Genomic DNA, 23978 nt, shown 5'->3' on the forward strand with positions numbered 1-23978 from the left:
CTCAAAATAGAACCCATAAGGTAGGTACTACATTTGTCCCCATTTTTTAGAAAAGCAAAATAAAGCAAGGCTCCAGGAAGGTAAGTAATTAGTCTGTTATATAGTTGCAGGTAGTAGAGTCAGAATTCAGTCTAGACAGTCCAACTCCAGAGCCAGGCTCTTAATCATTAGGAAATATTACCTCACAAAAGAAATTAACACCTGTCTAAAAACTGATCTAGCACAAGACAGACTAAATTCAGGAACAATATAGGTGCATTCTACAGATTTGTTCCAAAGTTGCTAATTTAGCATTGTACAATGAAAATGTACCCAGAAAAGCCATTAGGAAACATAAATGTCCAGAATCTAATAAACTTAATACTTCTTTCTCATTATGGCTGTATTTGTACGTGTATTTTCGTGATATATTTTTTTAAGATAATTTTTTTTTTTTTGGCTATATCCTTTGAAAAAGAATAGAAGAAATTTTTTGAGGAAAATTTAGGAATGACTACCAAGAAAAATTTCTAGGTAAGTTAGAATGTAAGCTCCTAAAGGGCAGTGACCCTATCTACTTCGTTCACCATTATATACCCGTATCTCATATATAGTGCTTAATTTATGCACATAAATTTACATTTTTATACATCATGTGTATTTATTATAGTCATCCACAAGTACCACCATCATCCCTTGTGTAAATTATTAAAACCTTCTGACTAGTTTCTCTTTACCTTCCTCATCTTTTCCAAACACACAGCCAGAATAATGCTTCCAGAAAGAGCCAGATCATTCCATTCCTCAGAACCCCACGAAGGCTTCCCAGGTCAGAGAGAGGTCAAAGTGTATGATGGCCCAGAAAGCCTGTGATTTCCCCATTCCCTCTGTTATTACCTCTCTGACCTCCTCTTCTTGCTCATCTCACTCATTTCAATCCAATCTCCTTGCTGCTCCCCAAATATGCCAGGCGCAGCCCCCACTTTGACCTTTACAGACTCTGCCTGCTTAGAAAGTTCTGCCCCATGGTATCTACATGACTCTCACCTACTTCAAAGATTTTTTTTTATTTTTTTAAGTAATCTCTACACCCATTGTGGGGCTCGAACTTACAACCCCGAGATCAAGAGTCGCATGCTCTACCGACTGAGGCAGCCAGACACCCCATTTTAAAGAATTTTTAAAATTTTTTAAGTAATCTCATCTACTTCAAATCGTTGCTCAAATGTCTTCTCTTCAGTGAATTCTACCCAGACCACACTCCTTAAAATTACAAACCTCCCACCGCCTGATTATCCTTCCTTTTCCTTTATCCCATAGAATTTTATCACAGTTCTAACATGTTGTTTAATGAAATTTGTCGATCATCTATCTCTAAAGACTTGTGCACCCCAAGTGCTTAGAATACTGTCAAGCACATACCTGAATGAATGAATGAGTGGATGAATGGTTTAGATTCCACATGGTAGGAGCTCAGTCTAGGTTTATTATTGGTCATGAAATACTACATTTACCATGGATTAAGATGCTAAACCAGAGCATGGAGCCTATTTATAGTTGTCGGCTCTGCAACTATGATGATTATAGATAATATACACCAAGATTATAACAGTACTTATCTCTGGAAGGGCAATGTTCATTGCAAGGGCATCTATACCTTTATTTGTAGCATTAATGTGTTATATTTTTCCCAAAAGATTACTTATGTAATTGAAATACCAATTTTAAAACAAAAAATTAAAGGTTCGAAAGTAGTATTTAGGAAGAAAAGTAAAAGGGAGCAGAATTTTTCAATCTGAAGGCAGGCAAAAGGAGAGCAATTTTAAAGGCAGATTAATAGAAAATGGGCTTAATGCAATATGAAAATTGGTGCCTACAACTACTCATAATAGAAATGGGATATTCTGAGTTATAGAATAACATTTCAAAATATTAGATTTTTAACAAGACATGGTCCTGCCCACATGTGAGAGCTAAACCCATGACCTATTCATATTCACTTCAATTCTGGGATACTGTAATGCCTAAAAATTCATAATTCTTAAAGATAGGGAGACGGAAAAATTAAACTTTAACACTAAGATATTGCTTTAAGAATTGTCTTTAAAAAAAAAAAAAAAGAATTGTCTTAACACTTTTCCCCTCCACAACAGAATACTGAAGGGGCATGAATCAAAACAAAAATTGTTTGAAAATCCAAATGTTTTTATTAATATCAAGTATTTTCACTGGCTTACCTCTCTGTCCCCTTTAAGCGAAGTATATCCAATATTGCTTTATTAGATTGTACATATATCGTAATAAGTAAATTCTACTTAGTTTCTAGGCCAAAATTGAACAGATTACAGTTACAAACCAGTGAAGAAAAATAAATCCACTTTGGCCAAAATATAGTATGTTTGAGTATGATTACGTCAAACTTCCTCAATTAACATTAATATTTGATGGCTAATCTAATAATTAGAAAAGTGTATTTTTCTTCTAGGTACTTGTTATTTTTTTCATGTACAGCTGACCCTTCAACAACAGGGGTCTGAATTGCGCAAGTCCACTTACTTACACATAGATTTTTTTTTTCTGTGCAGTACAGTACTGAATTTTCTCTTCTTTGTAACTTTCTTAGTGACATTTTTTTCCTAGCTACATCGTAAGAATACAGCATATAATACACATAATATGCTAAATATGTATTAATCAACTGTGTATATAATCAGGCTATTATTAAAATTTGGGGGGAGTCAAAAGTTATACCTGGATTTGACTGTGCGGGGGGGGGGTCAGCACCCCTAATTCCCACATTGTTCAGAGTCAACTGTACTTATAATATAGGACTTTTTCAAAATTTTCATGAGATTGGACTATAGGACTTTTCCAGAAAGAGGCAGGATACTCTTCCAGTATGTTAGAACAAAGTCTACAGCAGCTCTGTATACCTCATACAGTAAAGTTACTTAATGTGAGTTAAAAAAATTACGTTCAGATTATCTTTTCCACTCATATTTCAGTGGTATCTAGTTAGTATTTACACAATAATTTTGAGCAAATGGTTTTTACAGGGCAAAATGGATATAGTTTCTCATGGTTTTTGCAACTGATAATTCCCCAAATACTGTATTATACTGAGAACAAGCATGCCACTGAAGAAATATTAACATTCGACTTGCTGGTTTTCATCTCAAAATAAGTGCATCTAATTTTACTGTAGAAGTTGTACCAACACATAAACACAGAAAATTTTGCATTCTCCCAAATGTGTCATCAGTAAGTAAAAATTCATCTAGGCAAAATAGTATTTATGCTTCCATTTTATTGTTTTTAAGAATTAAACTGCCACCTCAGTAGTCTTAAGAGCAATATAATGAAACATACATACATTTAATTTAGACTTATGTCCATCATAGCTTCAAAGGCTTCCCTGAAATAAGGCTGGGATTCACATCTTTTTCCTTAAGGAAAGAAAAACTAACAGTAATTTTGTTATCCTTCTACCCACCCACCCTCATTCAAACAATAACTGGATGAATTCAAGTCTAACACCATTTAAAAATTTTGTCTGCTATAACACATTCATCTGATCTGCCTCCCTGCATAACACATATTTTTTTAAACCTAACTGAAAAGAAATCATTTTCTTAAAAGTCTATGAGAATTCTCTTAAACATGTGGAAGTTTATCATGATACTAATTGTTTTGTCCAATACATAGGCTAAGTGGTTTCATACCATGTTCAACTCTAGCGAATTTCAATAAAAACAGGAGAGCTCCTCATAGATAGCTGAAAAGCTCTAAAGTGAATTTGGCTATTTTCTTATTACGAGAAATAAAGAATGGTATTGGATTTTCAACAGTAATATTTTAACAGCTCCTAAACAGGGGCATGAAAAGGAATCAAGTTTGCACCAGTCCAAGTACCTACAGTAATGTGATAGAAGCACTCACCACCACCATTTCACACTAGTTCATACTTCACTCCCACGCTTCTAATAAGAATTTCTCACTAGATCTATTGCATTAACACTGGACTCTCAAATTGCTAGATGTGAAAAATCACTCAATTAACTTTAAAAAAAAAAAAGTGTATTCGTTATTTTCAGCTGGTCGAGGTTGAAATGATCACTGATATCATCTCTAACTTCAGCTCTCAGTTCACAGATGCCTCTGCATCTGATGATCCAAGATGAGAAACTGGTCTCGGCCTGTATCTGACAGAATTAAATGGTCAATTAGCCATCAGTTCACCCTTTGTCAAAAAGAAATGTTCTAAATTTATGCACTACAAACTAGTTAATAAATGATATCTGCATACTACACTTTTCATGTTTATATTATGCACCATTTTAGGGGGGAGGAAATACTTCACAGGGGTTTATTCAAAGGATATAAAATGATATCCTAAGAGTGTTGATTTATACATATGAGTTCTGTATAAAACGTAAGTGGTCATCTTAGCTGGACTGTAACAAGCCCCTATAATGCAAAAGCTGACTCTAAAGGCACCTTATAAAGCTCTGAAATTCACAATTTAGTCATTACTTTTCTCTTATACAAAATCATCTGGCAGTCTGCACTGTTGACTCCATTTTAAAACGTTCCAAACTTTATAGTGCTTAACCAATAAAAGGAATAGGAAATAATTAATAGTTTTAAAATTTCAAGTTAGAGAAAAAAACCTTATCACACAGTAATGAAACCTGAGCAACGCCAAGTTTGTGATTACAAGAACGTCCTTCATTAATACAGTACTCCTCGACGGCATTCCTACTGTACTTTAAAACCCAATAGACAAGAACCCACTCAAAGCACAGATCAAACTCTACCAGGAAATGAGGAATTATACAAAGCTTATTCAGCCCTAAATGTTTAGTTTAAGACAATGAGCAGAGTAGAACACACTTCATCTAAATAACACAATTTAAACAGTTCTATAAAATAATGTTACTTTAGATTAGTAAATGTGGTGCATCATGTGATTCCAACCATTCGGTAGAAAGCACTAACGAGTAACAGTACCCCCAACGGCTTGGAGCCTGCAGAGTCCATTGCTTTGGCTGTATCTTTCCAAATAATTACTAATGCCTTTTAATATTATGAACATAAATATGGAATTCCAATGTATTTTGGTGCTCCTGAGGCTGCCTAAAAATGAAAAGGCATCCAAGTGAAGTGCATTATATACTTAATATACCTCAAAATTTCAGTGCCTAAAATGTGAAATAATTCTCTACCATTTAACAGTCTGCCTTACAGTAAATTCTAGTAGATTTTTACTTTTAGGATTTTATTGTAACTTTGGGAAATTAGTGGTAAAACATATGGTTTTAAAAAACAGTATGTGGCTGCACTTAAATTCACATAAAAATAGCATTTTTACAACCATTTTGAAATTTAATCCTTTTACACAGGTTAACAAAATGTATCACAAGAAAAACTAAACATTGGATTTAACAAAAGCCGTATTTTTGAAAGTGGAACAATGAAAAATTCTTCTCAAATTTTTTACAAATGGTCACCTCTGGGTCAATTTACCACACTAGGGGAACAAAGTTGTTAAAATATAGCTGTGCTCAACTGAGCGCCTTATCTGCACTACAGTATAGTACTTGAAGTCAATTCTAAGGTCAAGATTTAAAACCATTTTAAGAGACAAAACCCTAAGTGTTTTATGGTCACCTCAGTAAGAGGTACTTTTCCTTCCCCAAAACAGTCAAAGCTTAATTAAAAGATTGACTATACATAAGTTTTTTTTTTCCCTCATCAAATCTTCAGTTCAAAGTACTATTAATCATTGGTAATACGGTCTATATCTTGTCTGATCTGGATGATGTGGTCCAGGAAGTGGGGTTTGAGAAGGCGGGCCCTGCATTCGTGGAGGAGGAGGTGGCCCTCTTGGTGCAGGCCATATACCAGGACTCATTCCCCCTGGTTGTGTAAATGGAGGGCTCAGAGTTCCTTGATCTTCAGTGAACTGGGGTAAAGAGTTAGGATTGTAATGGTGAGGAGGGGGTGCAGTTACAGGTGGACCACCATGTTGAGGTGGGGGAGGTCCTGGAGGAGGATGATTCATATAAGGTGGCATCTGGGCAATAATATGTCCAGGGGGAGGGGTGATTGGTGGTGGAGCAGAGGTCATTGGTGGAGGTGGAGCTTGGCTATAAACCAAGTGAGGAGTACCTGCGGCCTGGGGAGGATGTGGCATTGGATGGCTTATTGGTGGTGGAGGAGGTGGGGGTGGTGCATAATGTTGCTGTGGAGGCATAATATGATGAGGGTGCGAAACCACTGGTTGACCCTGATATTCAGGATGGTGGTGAGCAGGTGCTGGGGCAGGAGGTGGTGGTTCTCTAGCACCTGAATTTGAGTCATCCTGAATAGGGACGGTTATTAAATTGCTGTGTTTTCTTGTTGAAATACGAAAGGTTTCCTGACTGACCGAACGAGGTGGAGGTGGAGCCATGGACAACTCTGCAGGAGGCGCGCGGATGTCCTCGTGGGGCTGATTATAGTGCTCGTGTGGCACGTGTTGCAAAGGAGGTGGTGGCATCATGATGTGCTGCTTTGGTGGAATGTGGCTCATATGGTGCTTGTCCGGCGGCATTATAAAGCGATCGGGGATTTCGGCTGGTGGTGGGGCAATAGGCGGATGGACGTTTTCAAGTGAAGCGCGGGCAACAGGTTTTCCAGCTCTCATATGGCGGTGGTTGATATGAGCCTGTAAGTCTCTCTGAGACAAGTATGTTCTCTTGCACCCTTGAACAATGCTACACATGAAGAGAGAACCTCGTGTACACTGCTCAATTCGCTGCACAGGATCACTACAGCTAAATTAGAAGGGGAAAAAATTGATTTACTGAAAGCAGACTATAAAAATAATATATGCCTGTTTCTAAAATCGGTTGTGGAAAATATCGCAGGAGTTCACAATTAAAAGTTGTAGTTACTGTAAGTGAACCTTTCATCTCTCCCACTCTGTGGTCTGTTCCCTATTAAGCATCAGCTTTCCACCAAATTCAGACCTCTTAATACAAAAAAACATTGTAAGTTACAAGTGCTCATCAAACAGAATATGTTTTAAGAAAAGACCTATTCTTCCTAAGACCTAGGATGATCTGGTTGTCTCAAACACCTCTACACTTTCATCCATTTGCAAAAATATCCAGAAAGGATAAACCAAAGATGTGTCATAGTCATGGAATCCAAACTTGTTTGGTATTTACTGAGCAATAAGTACGTGCTGAGCAAACAATATGAAGTAAAAGATGCTGCAAGGACTACAAAAATGAGTAAGATCATCCTAATCAGCAGGGTTCCTAAAATTCAACAACGTGAACAATTTAAATTCAAACCCTGACTATCCAGAGTCCCTTAAGGAAGAATTACCAGACAATTTTACTACGAAAAAGTATTACACACGCCCTTCTAAACTCTAAGCACTAAATTTAACTCAACATTTTCTTACTGACTCAGGGTCAAGTTGTAACTTTTCTTCATTCACTGTATTTAATCCACACTTGCCTTTGGCGTCTTTGAAGAAATAGTGGAAAGACGACTGAACCAGGTATCAGAAGAACTGGGGTTAAGCACTGGCTCTGTCAACTTGGAGAAGTCTTTTAATCTTTTTATCTCTTCATCTGCCATATGGGGTTAAAACATGCCCTCTACCTAATCACAATGTTCTTTTTTTTTTAATCTACTTTGCCCTACTTAAAAGAATATTCTAGGATAAATGAAACAATGAAAGTGACAGGACTGAATCACTAGTTAAGCACTACGTAGGCACAAATAGAAGCTCTGATCACTGAACATGTATGTCAGGTCATCTGAGACTATATTAAATGGCTCTCTATTCTTGATTTTGAGCTGTGTCCACACTTCCATCCTAGCTGTAAGGCTGGCACTCCTTGATCCTAGCAGGCTTCCCCTGAGTGGCCATTTGGCACAGTTCTCATTTTTTGCTTCTAATTTGCTGTAAACTCAGAAGTATCTCTACAGTAACAGGATGTAAGGCACTTTGTTTTGGGTGATGCTTAAAAGCAACAGTAGATATTTATATTAACGTGCGCTGCCATTTCTTCTCTTCCTGATTTGAGTCTGTTAAACAGCCAGATAGGCTTATGTTCTCAAATAGCTAAGGGCCAACCAATGAGGTGCTTACTTGGGAGTTACACCTAATATCTTGAAAACTAAATTCCCTTTTAAATATTAATATTAGAACACTTAGTGAATCATCCTTTCTCTCTCAGTGATGTCAATCTTCCTACACCACAAAAAGAAACCATCCCCTGCAACTGTCCATAATTCTGTTATCAACCAATACTACCAATCTTGAGATAGCTTCTGACACAGGTTATAAAATCTCAGAAGCCTACAACTGCTCTAAGGAAGTTTGTCTCACAGCTTTCTCAAGTCTTCTATCAGGGGTTCTAAATGGATATAAAAATCCCCAATTTACTCTGGATCTTTCAAGACCACCCCAAACTGGATCAATATCAACCAAAATACCTCTAGATCTTCTTCATAACTTGTCTGAGCTGACGCCATGATGGTGTCCTTAGATATACTCGAGATATAAATAATAAGACTTGAAGGTAATAAATAAGAGCTTATACTTAACATAGTACTTATTGTATGTTAGCTACTACATATATACATACTAGTTTAGTTCTAACAACAACACACAGAGGTAGATACTATTATCAGCTCCATTTTACTGATGAAGAAACAACCTGTCACATAACTAATAAGTGGCAGAATACAGATTTGAAGCCAGGAATTCTAATTCCAAAGTCTCTGTTCTCAATCACTGCTTGATACTATCTCTCTAGTGTCCCATCAGAAAAAAACAAAAAAAACAAAAATACAGAACAACTGTTTTGGTTTATAACACTAATTTTGTGATGACAAATATATTTGTTTTCGCCAATCTGAACTGACAGATAATAGCTACCTAGGCCTATCCTAAGAAGAAGGATATCCTAAGGAGAAGAAAGATTAGCTATGTCTGCATATTTGATATCCTGCTGCTGACTTACATCATACCCTGACCTTTAACCTGGATTACAGTTCATCCCATCACAAACTTTATTATTTAAAAATGTAATGATAATCTTACCCTGGACACATCTTATCTCCTTTTTTTTCATGTAAAATAGCACAGTCATAGCAAAAAACATGCTTGCATGGAATCTGTGAACAGAGACGTAATAGTTAAGCACATGAGAATTTTAAATATTTCCATAAAAAGTAACTGTAAGCACAGTGACCTAGACACAGAAGGCACTTGAGAACGATTCATCAAAACAAACAAACAAACAAAAACATTAAGTACTAGTCACAGAAAAGCAACAGTTAACCTTTTTCAGTAACAAAGCCCTTTAAGAATATAAGGAAAACTTTGGCCCTTTCCCCAATAAACGAATACATGTGCATCTGCTTACACTTTCTGGAAGTATAAACGCTATGAGTTTCATCCTGTGGTTCCTAGCATGTAAAGCTCCTAAAGAAGCCCACACTATCCAAAGTAATCTACAGATTCAATGCAATTTTTCACACAACTAGAACAAAAAGTCCTAAAGTTTGTATGGAACCACTAAAGACCCCGAACAGTCAAAGTAATCTTGAGAAAGAACAAATCTGGAGGTATCACAATCCCAGATTTCAAACTAAACTACAAAGCTGTAGTAATTAAAAGAGGATGGTATTGGCACAAAACAGATACAAATGAATGAAACAGAGTTGAGCCCAGAAATAAACACATGCTCATATGGTCAATTAATCTACGACAGAGAAAACAAAAATACACAATGGGGAAAATGCAGTCTCTTCAATAAATGGTGTTGGGAAACTGGACAGCCAGGAAAAGAATGAAACTGGACCACTTTCTTATACCGTACACAAAAATAAACTCAAAATGGATTAAAGACCTACATTTTGACCTGAAACCATAACACTCCTAAAAGAAAACACAGGCAGCAATTTCTTGAACAGCAATCTTAGCAACATTTTTCTAGATATGTCTCCTCAAAGAAAACAAAAGCAAAAATAAATAACTGGGACTACAACAAACTAAAATGCTTTTGCACAGCAAAGGAAACCATCAACAAAACAAAGAGGCAACCTACTGAATGGGAGAAGAAATTTGCAAATGATATATGCAATTAGGGGTTAATACCTAAAACACATAAAGAACTCATACAACTCAACACCAAAACAAACAAACAAAAAACCAAACACCAAATAACCTGATTAAAATGGGCTGAGGACCTGAATAAACATTTTTCCAAAGAAGACATACAGATGGCCCATAGGCAAGTGAAAAGATGCTCAACATCACTAATCATCAGAGAAATGCAAATCAAACCACAATAAGATATCACCTTACATCTGTCTGAATGGCTAGTATCAAAAAGACAAGAAATAACGTGTTGGTGAGGATGTAGAGAAAAAAGAACCCTCACTGCACTGCTGGTAGAAATGTAAATTGGTTCAGCCACTGTGGAAAACTGTATGGAAGTTCCTCAAAAAACTAAAACTTGAAGTACCATACAATCCAGTAATTCCACTTCTGGGAATTTACCTGAGGAAAACAAAAAACACTAATTCGAAAAGGCATATGCACCCTTATGCTTACTGCAACATTATTTATAATAGCCAAGATATGGAAGCAACCCAAGTGTCTAATGATAGCTAAATGGATAAAGAAGATGTGGTACATATACACAATGGAATATTTAAAAATTATAATAAAATAATAAATAATACAAAAATAATACAATAGAGTAATAATAAATAATACACATACTAAAAATATTTATAATTAGGGAGGTGGGAGGGATGGGGTGGCTGGGTGACAGACATTGGGGAAGGTATGTGCTATGGTGAGCGCTGTGAATTGTATAGGACTGTTGAATCACAGACTTGTACCTCTGAAACAAATAATACATTATATGTTAAAAAAAAAAAAGAAGATAGGGACGCCTGGGTGGCTCAGTCGGTTAAGCGTCTGCCTTCAGCTCAGGTCAGGATCCCAGCATCCTGGGATCGAGTCCCGCATCGGGCTCCCTGCTCCGCAGGAAGCCTGCTTCTCCCTCTGCCTCTGTCTCTCTCTGTCTCTCATGAATAAATAAATAAAATTAAAAAAAAAAAAAAAAAGAAGATAGTAGGAAGGGATAAATGAAGGGGGGGAAATCGGAAGGGGAGACGAACCATGAGAGACTATGGACTCTGAGAAACTGAGGGTTCTAGAGGAGAGGGGGGTGGGGGGATAGGTTAGCCTGGTGATGGGTATTAAAGAGGGCACATACTGAATGGAACACTGGGTGTTACATGCAAACAATGAATCATGGAACAGTACATCAAAAAACTAATGATGTAATGTATAATAATATAACATAATAAAATAAAAAAATAATAAATAAAAATAAAAATACATGTAATTAAAAAAATACACTTAAAAAGAATTAAATCTTGCCATTTGCAACAATGTGGATGCACCCAGAGGGTGTTGTGCTAAGTAAAGTCAGTCAGAGAAAGGGGCACCTGCGTGGCTCCGCCAGTTAAACAACTGACTCTTGATTTCAGCTCAGGTCAGATTTCGGGGTTATGAGATTGAGCCCCGCATCAACCTCCATGCCCAGCAGGAGTCTGCTTGAGATTCTCTCCCTCTGCCCTCCCCCTCCATGAGCACATGCGCTCTCTCTCTCTCTAAAATAAATAAATCTTTTAAAAAACCGTAACAGAGAAAGACAAATACCATATGATTTCACTCACATGTGGAATATAAAAAACAAAACAAACACAACAACAAAAAGAGAAACAGTCATAAATACAGAGTACACATTAGTGGTTGTGGCAAAATAGGTGAAGGTGATTAAGAGGTACAAACTTCCAGTTATAAAACAAGTCACAGGAAAGAAAAGTACAGCATAATCAATATTGAAATATATTGAATTATATTATACAATAATCAATAATACTGTAATAACTTTGTGTGGTGAAAGATGGTAACCACACTTATCATGGTGAGCACAGTGTAATGTATGTAATTGTCAAACCACTATGTTGTACACTTGAAACTAATTGAATGTCAACTATACAATTAAAAATAAAAAAATTTTAAATTAAAAAAAAATCCCCCAAAATACCATCACCGTGTTTTATCTTATCCTGTTCTTCCTGAAACTATTCCAAAGCAATAAAATAAGAAATATCTCCTACATTTCATATAAGTAGCATTTTTCTCTGGCAGTTAATAAACTTATAAAAATCCAAAAATAAATCAGAAGGACAGGGTAAAACGATGTTAAACCATTTTAAAATTCACAATCCATCACTGTTATTTAGTTATGTTATACAGCAAAGCAAGAGTGTACAATTTATGCCCTCTAGCAGATATATTACTGAGTTCAATTTTTTTTTTTCAAACACAAATGTAAAACTATCTTTTTTTAAGGGAGGATGTGTCAAAATTACTATAAAATTACAGCGAGGGGGTTGTAATTGTTTTTAATGATTAGAATTCAATTCTCCAAAATTCTAAATATTATTAGTTTTACATTAAAAATTATAACCTTCAGAAATGAGTAACTGATTTTATTCTTTAAACAAGAAAACATTTTTCCTTAATAAACTATAATAAATGTATACTAACAACTATCAAACAGTCCAAAGAAGTTAAGTTTTCAGAAGTTAGTTTCCTTAGTATTTTTTAAGCAAGTCAAGAATTAAATACACGTTATCCCAAAATTTCCCTTAGCCATTTCATACTTATTTAAAAATGTCACAAATTCAGTATTAAACAGTGATAAACCTATCTACTTAAATTTCAGAATCCCATCTCTATGCAAATTTTACATTTACTAAAACATTTTAGTAATACTTACCATTCGCCCATAGATTTTAATAGGCAATCCACATTTGTCACAGAAATGTACTGGGGTATCATCCTTTTCACCTAAGATGTTTATCTGTTGAAATGATATAATTAAAATTTCCTTTTTAAGCATTTCTAAAAATTTTATTTATAATTATGCAATGAATTGGTTAGTATTTATAAAAGTTCTTAGAACAATTAAGGGTTTCTTGGTATAGTTCCTATATATTCCACATCATTAGCTGTGCCACTGTTAGGTTTTTTTCTCTTAGTTTTTATGGTTATTGATTTTCCTTCACTTTACTGAAAATTACTTTCAAATTATTTTTGAAAATAGTGGAAACAGGGCATTAATAAACAAATCATTTGAGTGTTCTCTAAAAAGCTTGATAGCTGCAATAAAAGCTCAAACCATTCTTTATTCTGATTGTTCTAATAAAATACTTGGTATTTTATTGTTCTAATATTTTTTATTTTTAGTTATACCTGGAAGTCCCAAAAAAGGTGTCCAGGAAATCTTCGCTGATTTCCAAAAAGTTCGCCCCCTTTACAGTCATACCGTTCTTCTTCATTATAATCAAATCCTTCTGAGAAAAGAAAGTGTTAAAGATTAACTTTCAAAGCCTAAACTTCATTTTGGAAGTACGTGTATATGGTACCACAGACCTGTTCACTGAAAAGCCTATCTGAAGCCTTTCAAAGTTCCTTCTAAGGACAAGATAATCAATACTAGTTTGAGTTTAAAATATCAGCTAGAAATGATCTTGGCAACCATCTAGTCCAACACTCTTACTCCACAATTGAGAATATTGTAGCATTGAGACCCATAATAACTCAACACATAGATTAGTGGTAGAGCCAGAACAGACCTCAGAACTCTTCACTCCCATTCAAGTGCTCTTATTAACTCATCAGACTATCTCTAGTTTAAACTTCACTAATTACCATCACACTTGTTGCACAAACTTTTAAGATACTGATCACCACTTATTCTAATCTACCTACAAAAGTGGTATCATGCTGCAAGAGGCTGATTTTATTGCCATAAGTATATAATGGAAACAAAGAATTCTGCAGATTTTCTTCTTACGACTTAGTAAATTAGGTATCCTCTCCTTCAGTCTTAAAACTGAGCCTGATTTTAGAAACAACAACATATTCATACTTCAGCCTTTCAGTTAAAACCTCTCCCTGGTTTATCAACCAAACAGCAGAAGCCATATCATATCTATTTCCAAGTATCCTCTTCTACACTGCATGTACCAATAAAGTTATGAAGATCAAATGGGCTCAATTTCTCTGACCCTGATCATAATCTTCTCATCTCATACAAAAGAACAGACAACCAACGGATAGTCTGATGGTAATTCTAGGTAGAATCCAATCACCTAAAGTAAAGCTGAGAAGACACATCTATCCCTCCAAAATGCTAGGCTTCTCATGTCTCTTTTGGCCCTAGAACCGGTAAACAGAGTAGCCCAAGCACACAAGTTTTAACTTTACCCACATGGCTAAATTACAGCACCTGTGTATGGATAGGCACATGGACAGACACACAAACACAATGATGCCAAGAATTTTTCAAAGCTGATATAGACAATTCAGTGCACTGCTAATTGCCTCCAATACAAAGGAGATATAAAGATATAAAGTTCAAAGCTATAAAGTTACAAATGAGTGACCATAGACTCTTATATGACCCATTTATACCTTATAAAAGCTGCTGTCATCTAAAACTCAAAATAAGGAAAGTCAATTTCTCTTATTTATCTAAAATGCAGAAAGCAACAAACAAGGAAATAAGGAACCCATAATCATTTTTCAGAGTAGTTCAACCTGTACTCCCATCCTTAAACTACATACTATATATATTCACATAGATATATCAGCACCTAAAACTCCCTATTTTGATCAATGCCTAGGAAAAACACCAATCACTTATTATTTTTTTACCCCAAGTAAGTGAATCTAAAGTATTCAAAAATTATCTTCAGCCTCAGTTTGCTGTATTAAGAGAGAGAATGGTAATAGTAGTTCCCTCTAGAAAGGGGTGTGGGCTTGGGGAGTGAGAGGAGAGGGAATGAAGGGACATCTGAGAGGAAAAAGATAGAAAGGGGTTTTTAGCTTTTTTGCCTTGTTTGGATTATTACAACAAGAATCTATTTGCATATTAGTGGGTAGTTTTTAGAAATTATTAAAAGAAACCGAAAGACCAAAGAGAGGGCACCCTAGGTTATGGATAGTGCGGCAGCAGCCCTAAGTTGCTACCACTACGATTTAGAACATTTGACTTCAAATGTACTTGTTCAGATGGGGAGAGATACCCTACAATACAAGGAAGCATAATATGAGGTATAATTAAAATATTTTGATTCCAAAAAGAAATACAGACAGATTGCTGGAAAAGAACAGAAAATCTAGAAACAGACATAAATAAATACGTTTAGACGTTTAATGTATGATAATGATGGGATACCATTTGGCACAGAAAAGATCACTCAATAGTTGGGACAAACAGCTAGCTGTTTTAGAGAAAAAATAAATAGAGCCAAACTCCATTTTATTTTTTTAATAACCAAAGATATGTCCATAAGTGTTCCAATGCCAGCTAACTTTTTCTGTAAAAGGCTAGATAAGTGAATATTTTAGGCTGTGTTGGTCTCTTGTAATTACTCAACTAAGCCATTATAGTGTGAAAGCAGCCATGAACAGTACTTAAATGAATGGGCATAGCTGTGATCCAATAAGACTTTATAAAAACTGGGCTGGATTTGGTCCACAGGCCATAGTTTGCTGACCCTGTACTAAAGGGTAAGAGGGGAAAATTATTTTATGCTCATGAAATAGGGGAAAGGCCTTTCTATGAATTTTATAAAACCCAGAAGTCATAACAGAAAAGACTGGATTGGTATCTGACTACAAAGAATCTTCAAACTTCTATACAATAAAAACTGTATATATAAAATGCAAAAGACAAATGGTGAATATACACAATATATGCAAAGAGCCAATTTGTACATTAATTTGTAAAGAACTCATAAAAGCCAATTTGTAAAATAATTTGTAAAGAACTCATAAAAATCAGGAGAAAGACAACAAAACAGAAAAAAAAAATGGTTAAAGGATATGAACAGGTAGATCCTAGGCAAAACACATATACTATGAAAAGATATATACATAACCCCACTCATAATTAAAGAAATGTATATCAAAACAAAAATTTTAAAAGGGTAATAGTCCCAATATTGGTGTGTGGGAATATAAACTGATGTATTTTCTTGAAGAGCTATTTGACAATATCAGTTAAATTCTAAAATGCATAGTATCCATCAAGTTATAAAATACCCAAATCAGGCAGTATAAATTCTACACCAAGTATACATGCTAAGCTATATGTACAAGAATATTTACTACAACATTGTTTTTAACAGCAAAAAAGTTAGAAAAATTACTAAATTATGGCATATCCATAAAAAAATATCTAAACCTATTTTCTTAAATGAGTACATCTGTACATACTGATAAATGGCAAAATTTCAAATGCATCTTACATGCAAAAAGGGCAGTTATACATTAAAAGGTACTATAAAAAATTATTTTGGTGAAGTACTGTCAAGGTAGAGGAACAAATTTCACTTTTAATATTATGTTTTCTGCAATATTATTTAGGTTTTTTTTTTTAACAACACGCAGTGTTACTTTCAATAACAAAAGAAAAAACCAAAAATATTATAAAGAGAAAAAGTACATGCCAAAATGAGAAGTCAAACAAACAGACTAAAAAATGAAGACAGTAAGATAAAAAAAAGATCTTAAGTAAATAAATAAATAAGACCACATGGATTATTTGGTGGAATGAGATACAAAAGACAGACTTGTGGACTTGTCAGTTAAAACAAATTACCTTCATCACCAGGTGGAGCCTTTGCAGGCATCCTGTTTATAGTCCTTGGAGTTCGAGGTGCAGTTTTGGCTTTGTTCCCTTGTTTGGAGATGAGCTTTATAGGAATTCGTCTTCGAACATCAAGACCACCCAATGATCCAGAACTATTAGTGCCTTGTAACTCATTATCTATGTCAGAAGAAAAAAGTTGTAATTTCTTTTAGTTTTCCTTTTTTGAAGATTATTCTGCCACAGGTACTAAAGTTACATACCCAACATTATCAAGGGCTATATATCTGGGCTCTGATTTTAAATATAATGTTATGTAAGTTTAAACACTAACTTTCTCTGTACTGGATAAAACCTTAATGCAATGCTTTTTGAGACATAGAACCCTTTAAAAAGTTGACAAAAGTTATAGAACCTCTCCCTAAAGTAGAAAATAAAAATTTTCATATGATTCCAGAAGAGTTTACAGAAAACATAAAAAACTCTTCATAAGCCCAAGATAAGAACTTCTGTTTTTAACTAGAAGAGATTTTTTTCAAAGAAAAAAAAAAAGAGTAAGAGGAGGAAGGAGGAAAAGAAAGAAAATCATCCCTATTCTCAATCAAGCACACAAAACACTTGTTAAGTCAGTGAAGTGAATCTACATTAGGACAATCAAAAAAAAACAAAACACAAAACTAACACTGACAATGGCAAAATTAAAGAAATAATGCACTTGAAAACGAAGTTAGTTTTAAGGAAGGTGATTATTTCCTTAGGGGTAAAATAGTTTTTCTAAAAAGTATTCAAGAATAGCAAAAATTATTACACCATTTAATAGCAGAAACATGCAATAATGTATTTGTGCTATAACCTTTCTAGATATATAATGAGTGTGTTATTCTGAGCAGCATCATAATGGAAACTCTAAACATTAGAGTTTAGGTGGATGCAAGGGTTCTGTGATTAAATTAGATCTAAATAGGGACACTTTCTAAGTCCCTGCTTGTTATTAGTTATGAAATAAATTAACTCATTTCTCATGAGTAACAGGAGCATTATTTCATAGAACTGACTCCATCTGAAGGTTGTCTCCCTTTTTTTCAAGTCTATGACAAAATATTACAATACGGAAAATATTCACCTTTACTTACTAAAGACACAAAGGGAAATGCCCTAAAATAGGAAATGCAAATAAAATAATTTTTTTTTAAAGATTGTATTTATTTATTTGACAGAGAGAGTGAATCAGCGAGAGCAGGAACACAAGCAGGGGGAGTGGGAGAGGGAGAAGCAGGCTTCCCGCTGAGCAGGGAGCCAGATGCGGGGCTTGATCCCAGGACCCTGGGATCATGACCTGAGCCGAAGGCAGACGCGTAACGAATGAGCCACCCAGGTGCCACCCAAATAAAATAATTTTTAAAAAGTAATGTTTTAAATGTGACAAATTATTGAACTGGCCCTGCAGGAGACAGTACAATCAAGATTGATAGGCACACTGTTCACATTACATTCAGTAAAGCCAAATTTGGAAGTAGTAACCTGGTACTAATGACCTCCAAGGCTACTAGGATCATAGACACATGTTAGATTGACATCAATTTGCACTCTTTCCGAACAATATTTAAGTTTTATTTATCTAAGTAATCTCTATACCCTACATGGGGCTCAAACTCACAACCTCGAGATGAAGAGTTGCACACTCTTCTGACCGAGCCAGCCAGGTGCCCCTCTTTCTGAACAATATTTAGAACAAAATGCAAAATAGGTCCTTAATAATTAATTTAAATATCTTTCAGTATACTTTCTACTATTACTTTTACAATAGCTAATCCTCAAAGAAAAAATTTATGGAAAGGAATTACATGGGCCTAACACTAACCCTAACCCTAAACTCAACTTGGTCAACTTTCAACACTTCACAAAATGTATTAACAAGTTGAATAATGTATTTCATCTGCTTCCATTCTAGTTATTTATGTAAAAGTACCTACAAGCAATGTAATAGCCAAAGGACAGACATGAATCAATTTCTTTTTCTTGCTCAAAAGGTATTCCTGATTTTTCAATAAACTAAAAAAGCAAATTAATGTAGACAGATTTAACAGTTCAATGTTGTCCTTCATATATTAGAAGGACTCAACAGTTTTGCCTAGACGAATGACCAAAATACCAACACTTCATTACTGCAAATCCTTTTCCCACCACCCTGAACACTTGTCACAACGGTTGCTTGCTTAGCCTACCACAACTTTTAGGAAGTCCACTGCCCCTTAACACCTTGCCACCTACCTCACAGATTGTAAGCCCATAAACAGAGTACAGCATTTAAGAGTGACATCACTCTGCATTTGTCTTTTTTTTTTTTAATTAAAAATCAGAAAATACAGCACAATTTCTTTTTGAATATGCCAACTAAAAATATAAAGCCTGTAAGCACAAAAGTCCTTGGATATTACACAGAAAATGAGAACTAACACTGTAAGTGGCCATTTATTTTTCTTTTTTCAAGATTTTCTTTTTAAGTAATCTCTACATCCAATGTGGGGCTCGAACTTACAACCCCAAGACTGAGTCACATGCTCTACTGGCTGAGCCAGCCAGGCACCTCTTTAACTTTGAGGCCATTTAAGGTGAATCCGCTTTAAAAAGGAAAAACAATTTTTATTATAGTTTTTTAAAAAAAATATTCATTTAGAATTTTATCCTTAATTAAAGGAACCAAGAAATATTTTACAAAATTTAGATTTCAGTTACAACTAAGTGCTGACTCTTAGAACGACCAAAGAATGAATCAAGTGTTAATTGGAGTTTCTTGGGAGTAGTTTTTCCTAGCAAAATTCTATTAGAACACTACAAGATAGCCTTCATTTTATGTTTGACTTTTCAGCATGACCATAAATTCAGTCATTTTTGCATATAATATTCAAGGATTTCAATTTCCCCAAGAGCCTCTCTTAATCCTTTGACATTAAAATCTTTCTTTTCAGATGCCTACCTAATCATATCTTCAATCAACTGGCATTTCCTCACTTGCCAATGATTTTTATTTGTGCTTCAAATAGTTATCAAATTCATGTTTATGAATTCCATGAAAACCTGTATCTTTTGCAAGGTTTATAATCACAATCAATATATAGCATATGATACCATTTCCTGGTATGAAGCAAGGACAATGACTTATAACAAAATTAAAAGAACAGAAAAAAGAGGCACCTGGCTGGCTCAGTTGGTAGAACATGTGACTCTTGACCTAGGAGTTTTAAGTTCAAGCCCCACATTGGGTGTAGAGCGTACTTAAAAATAAAATCTTAAAAAAAAAAAAAAGAATAGGAAAGGAGCAGCAGTGATATCTATATCTGACTAGGAACTAATTTTTTAAGTGGTTGGCTCATTTGTGAATATTTTCATGTCAGGATGACTCTTTCCTTTCTTAGGCAACATTTTAACTTAGAGAACTAGGATAATAAATACTCAGAGACACACCCAGCAATACTACAACTTCCTAACATAACACCTTCTAAACTGTGGAAGGGGCTTGACCCCAAATTCTAGCAAAAGGCTCTAATGAGAAATGTTTTGCTCAAGTTGCATGCTTGAGCAAAACTTGTTTCAATTCTACAAAATTTCCAAATACTAGAGTTCCCTACAGCCTAGTTCTCGGCCCTCTTCCCCTCTGTATTCTCATTCCTTGGAGTGATCTCATCCATCCTCATTCCTTAAAATATTAGCTATCTGGTCCTAAGTCTCAAATATGTATTTTTCAACCCACATCTTTCCTCTGATCTCCACCTGACAGCACCCCTTGAATGTCCCAGTAAACAGCTCATACTTAGCAGTCCAAAATCTTGTTCCCAAGTTCCCAGGTCTCACCTTTACCACTTTAAAAAAAAAAAGTCCATTTTCCTCCAAAGTTTTCCCCAACTTAATAATGGGCACCACCTAGCTGCTCAAACCAGAAACCTAGGCATCTCTCCTTTCTCTCACAAAGCTCCTATTTGAGTTCTACTACCAAATATTGAATCTGCACACTCCCCTTCTCCCTAAACCAAGCCAACTTCACTAAGCTGAGCCTCTCTTCTTGTCTACTGCAATCACCGTCTAAATTGTCATTCTCCATGAACAACTTATTGTTAGTTTTAAAAGAATTATGTTCCTCATGTACCCCTGTTCCATGGCTTCACATTGCACTTACCATGGCCTTCAAAGTCTTGCACGATCTGACTCCTGCCTTCCTTTCCTGCCTTCCTTTCCAATCTCTTAGGGCTCTGCTCTTCTTGCTAAGCTGCAACTGACTGACCTCTAAAAGTTTTCCTTCCTCAGAGTCTTTGTATTTGCTAGAAATGCTTTCCTCCTGACTAATTCCATAGATGGATTCTTCTCATCCATCAGATCTCAGCTTATAAATACTACCTTTACAGAACGACCCTCCCTGACCACCCTCTCTGAAGCTCCCTCCTATTAGTCTTTACCACAGACACGGTTTCATTTTTTTCAAAGCACTCATCATGATCTGTAATGTTTAGGTTTTTTAAAAAAAACTTGTCTATCGTGTCTTCCCCAACAGAATGTAATCTCCATGAGGACAGGGACTCAGTCCGTCTTGTTTACAATTCCATCATTCCATCTCCAGGCATACCATATATTATGCTGACTAGCACTCACTACATTTTATAGAGAGATACAATTTTATATCACTATGTACAAAATTTTTTATTTTTTTTTTAGAAAGAGAGCACAAGCAGGGGGAGCGGCAGGCAGAGGGAGAAGCAGGCTACCCACTGATCAAGAAGCCCAATATGGGACTCGATCCGAGGACCCTGGGATCATGACCCAAGCCGAAGGCAGACGCTCAACTGACTGAGCCACCCAGGCGTACCTATATGTACAAAATTAAGTAGGTATTTGATGACTGAGAACATCCTAACTAATACTTAATACAAAGAATATCCTTTTTTCCTACTTACGATATGGCTGATAAAACTGTACGGAACACTAACTCCCAAGTGCACCCATTCAATATCCAAAAACCACAAAGAAGAAAAAGCCAAACAACACATAACGAAGAGCGGAATCATTCTTACTTGAGGAAAGAGATGAGAATATCTTGGATTTAAACTCTCCTTTGTAAACGCCCCCAAATGATGAGTAAGGACCACAGCCGAAGCGCGGGGCACGCTTTGGGCTCAGGCAGAAAAGCCGCTCCGAGTATGATTCCGGAAACCATATCCGACTCCCTTCTCTCACCTCTAGTCCATGAAGGACCGGAGAGACAATAACGACCGGCAGTGACCACCGCAGCACCCGCCCAAGGCTGACTGAGACAGCAGGAAGTCTCCAACCCACTGCCGCGCATGGACTCCCAGCGTAATGAGGCTTCCCCGACTCTGAGATTGGAATCTACCCGCCAGTCCCCAACACGTAGAGCAGAGCGCCCGGGATGAGAAAAAAAGGAACCAGCGCTCTCTCGTCCCCACGAGGCCCGCGCCGCCCACCGTCTCGGCTGGGAGCTCAGCAGAACCAGGGAAGCGGCTGTTGCCGGCACCGAGGCTGTAGGTACCACACCGGACGGTAGGCCGGGAAGCAGCAGGCCCTTACCGGGCACGGGGAGGGGTCCGTGAGATTTCTTTCCCACCGCCACACCCCAGTGCTGTAGGGCGAGCGTATCCCCTCTCTGCCCGCTGGGCAGCCAGTCCCAGGCCGGCCAAGGGGGCATGGAACCGGGACCCCCACTGCCTCCGCCTCCTTACCAGTGTGATCCATGATTCGGCTCGCAGGGCACAGTGGGAGCGGAAGTCAACCGCGCCGGAGTCGCAGGGAGCGCGTGCGCTCTACCTTCCGGAGCCCGGGAGGCGGAAGTGCGACCAAGTTGCCGCGGCTTCGGCCTCCCCAGGTTTCCTTCTCTTTTATCCACTACCCAACTCCGGTGAGGGAGTCAGGCATAGTTCGGGGAGAGGGTGACAAAGAGGGTACGCGAAGAGCTTCCAGGTCGAGGTTGGTAAGCCTTCTCCTCACGTGCTTCAAGAGAGAGTAGCCTTTAACTATGGAAAGGAGACCCACGGGAACGGGGGATGGGGAGAGCAGTAGCAGCCGGAGGCATAAGCTCGCGGCAGGTAAGGAGGCTCCCCGCCTCCGTGGAGCGTTGCCTTCTGGGACTTGTAGTGCGCTGGGGCCCCGGAGCCGGCCAGGTCTACTGCGCAGGCTCGGCCGTTGGGCTGGCCCCACCCCGGCGGGCGGAGTAACGGTTTGGAATCCCCCGGAGTGCGCGAGCGCCAGTCTCCTCCACCCGGTGCAGGGAAAGTGTAAACACGCGCGCTCCGGAAGGCTTCGTGCAGTGGGAGGTTTCCCAGGGGATGGCTGAGCTGGGAGAGAGAAGAGAAAGGCTCTGTGCTTATTGTCTAAATTTTGCTTTGTCCTGACGAGCTCCGCAGACCCTCGCAGGGCCGACTTGGTATACACCCCTGTTCCCACCGCTTGAGTTTCTAACAGTTGAAACACAGAACGCTTGACTAGCACTCGTTTTTTAGAGCTAGGAGCGCCCTGACCACCTAAGGGCGCAGGGGACCCGCAGCTGCCCCTCCGGCGGGGGACAGCGGCAGGAAAGTGCGGAGCGGAGCCCGAGCAGGGGATGCACGCGCAGTGAGGCGAAGAGAGCGGCGGGGCTGGCCGGAAGGGAGAGGGTGAAAAGGAAAGGCCTAAGATGAGGAAGAGAGAGTTAGCACAACAGGCAGTACCTAGTTCCAGTTCTTGGTCCCCGGGGGTTGTGGTTGCGGCTGCCTTCATCGTCCTCGGCCAAAACAAAGGAAAGTGCCACAGAGTGTTTCCTGGGGACCTTCACTGCGGTCTCCACCTCGCCGACTCGGCTCATTTGTGTTCACTCCCTTCTCTTACCCTTTACACTTGGTGCTCTCGGATGAGTAGAAAGGAGCACAATTAGGAGAAAACACGAGCTTGGGAGCCGAGGGATTTGGGTTCTATTCCTGTTGTCCCTTGGTGACGACATCATTACCTTGGGTTGTTCACGCTTTCAGTGCCAGAGTTCCTGGATCAATAGGAGATTATTATTATATTGCCCTACTAATAGAAATGTTTCCGCGGTACTGAGTTCTGGATAAAGGGTGTGCAGCGATGTGTTGTATCTATAGTTGTGCAGTAACAGCTTTGAGTCATAAAGATCAAAACTGTAAGTGTTCTGTGTTATCTGGTGAATGTTTTATTGGGGTCTTCAAAAAGACTTCCCCGTTATATCTGAAGCTTTAT

At 37.4% G+C, this 23978-nt stretch overlaps 1 protein-coding gene across 2 annotated transcripts; it reads right to left on the reverse strand.

Annotated features, from left to right (window-relative positions):
• Nucleotides 1–3266: 3266 nt before the first annotated feature.
• CBLL1 (Cbl proto-oncogene like 1) lies at nt 3267–22487 on the reverse strand. 2 transcript variants are annotated; one of them, XM_044919964.1, is made up of 6 exons: nt 22469–22487; nt 16752–16919; nt 13334–13431; nt 12858–12941; nt 9089–9162; nt 3267–6797 (listed from the first exon to the last, which is right to left on the reverse strand). In XM_044919964.1, exons 1-6 carry the CDS (start codon nt 22479–22481, stop codon nt 5762–5764), a joined length of 1473 nt encoding a protein of 490 aa, XP_044775899.1. In that variant the 5' UTR covers nt 22482–22487; the 3' UTR covers nt 3267–5761. The 2 variants fall into 2 exon arrangements, with proteins under 2 accessions (XP_044775899.1, XP_021538581.1); XM_021682906.2 differs by having other exon boundaries at nt 13334–13434.
• Nucleotides 22488–23978: the final 1491 nt, after the last annotated feature.

This window comes from Neomonachus schauinslandi, chromosome 12 (assembly GCF_002201575.2).
Source record: "Neomonachus schauinslandi chromosome 12, ASM220157v2, whole genome shotgun sequence".
NCBI classification, from domain to species: domain Eukaryota; kingdom Metazoa; phylum Chordata; class Mammalia; order Carnivora; family Phocidae; genus Neomonachus; species Neomonachus schauinslandi.

What these genes read in the sequence shown, in the direction of transcription:
- CBLL1 (XM_021682906.2), bottom strand. An exon ending in GGCTCCACCTGGTGATGAAG is followed by an intron (nt 13,435 to 16,751) that starts GTAATTTGTTTT and finishes TTCTTTTCTCAG; the next exon opens with AAGGATTTGATTATAATGAA. An exon ending in GGAGATAAGATGTGTCCAGG is followed by an intron (nt 6,798 to 9,088) that starts GTAAGATTATCA and finishes CTTCTAATTTAG; the next exon opens with CTGTAGTGATCCTGTGCAGC.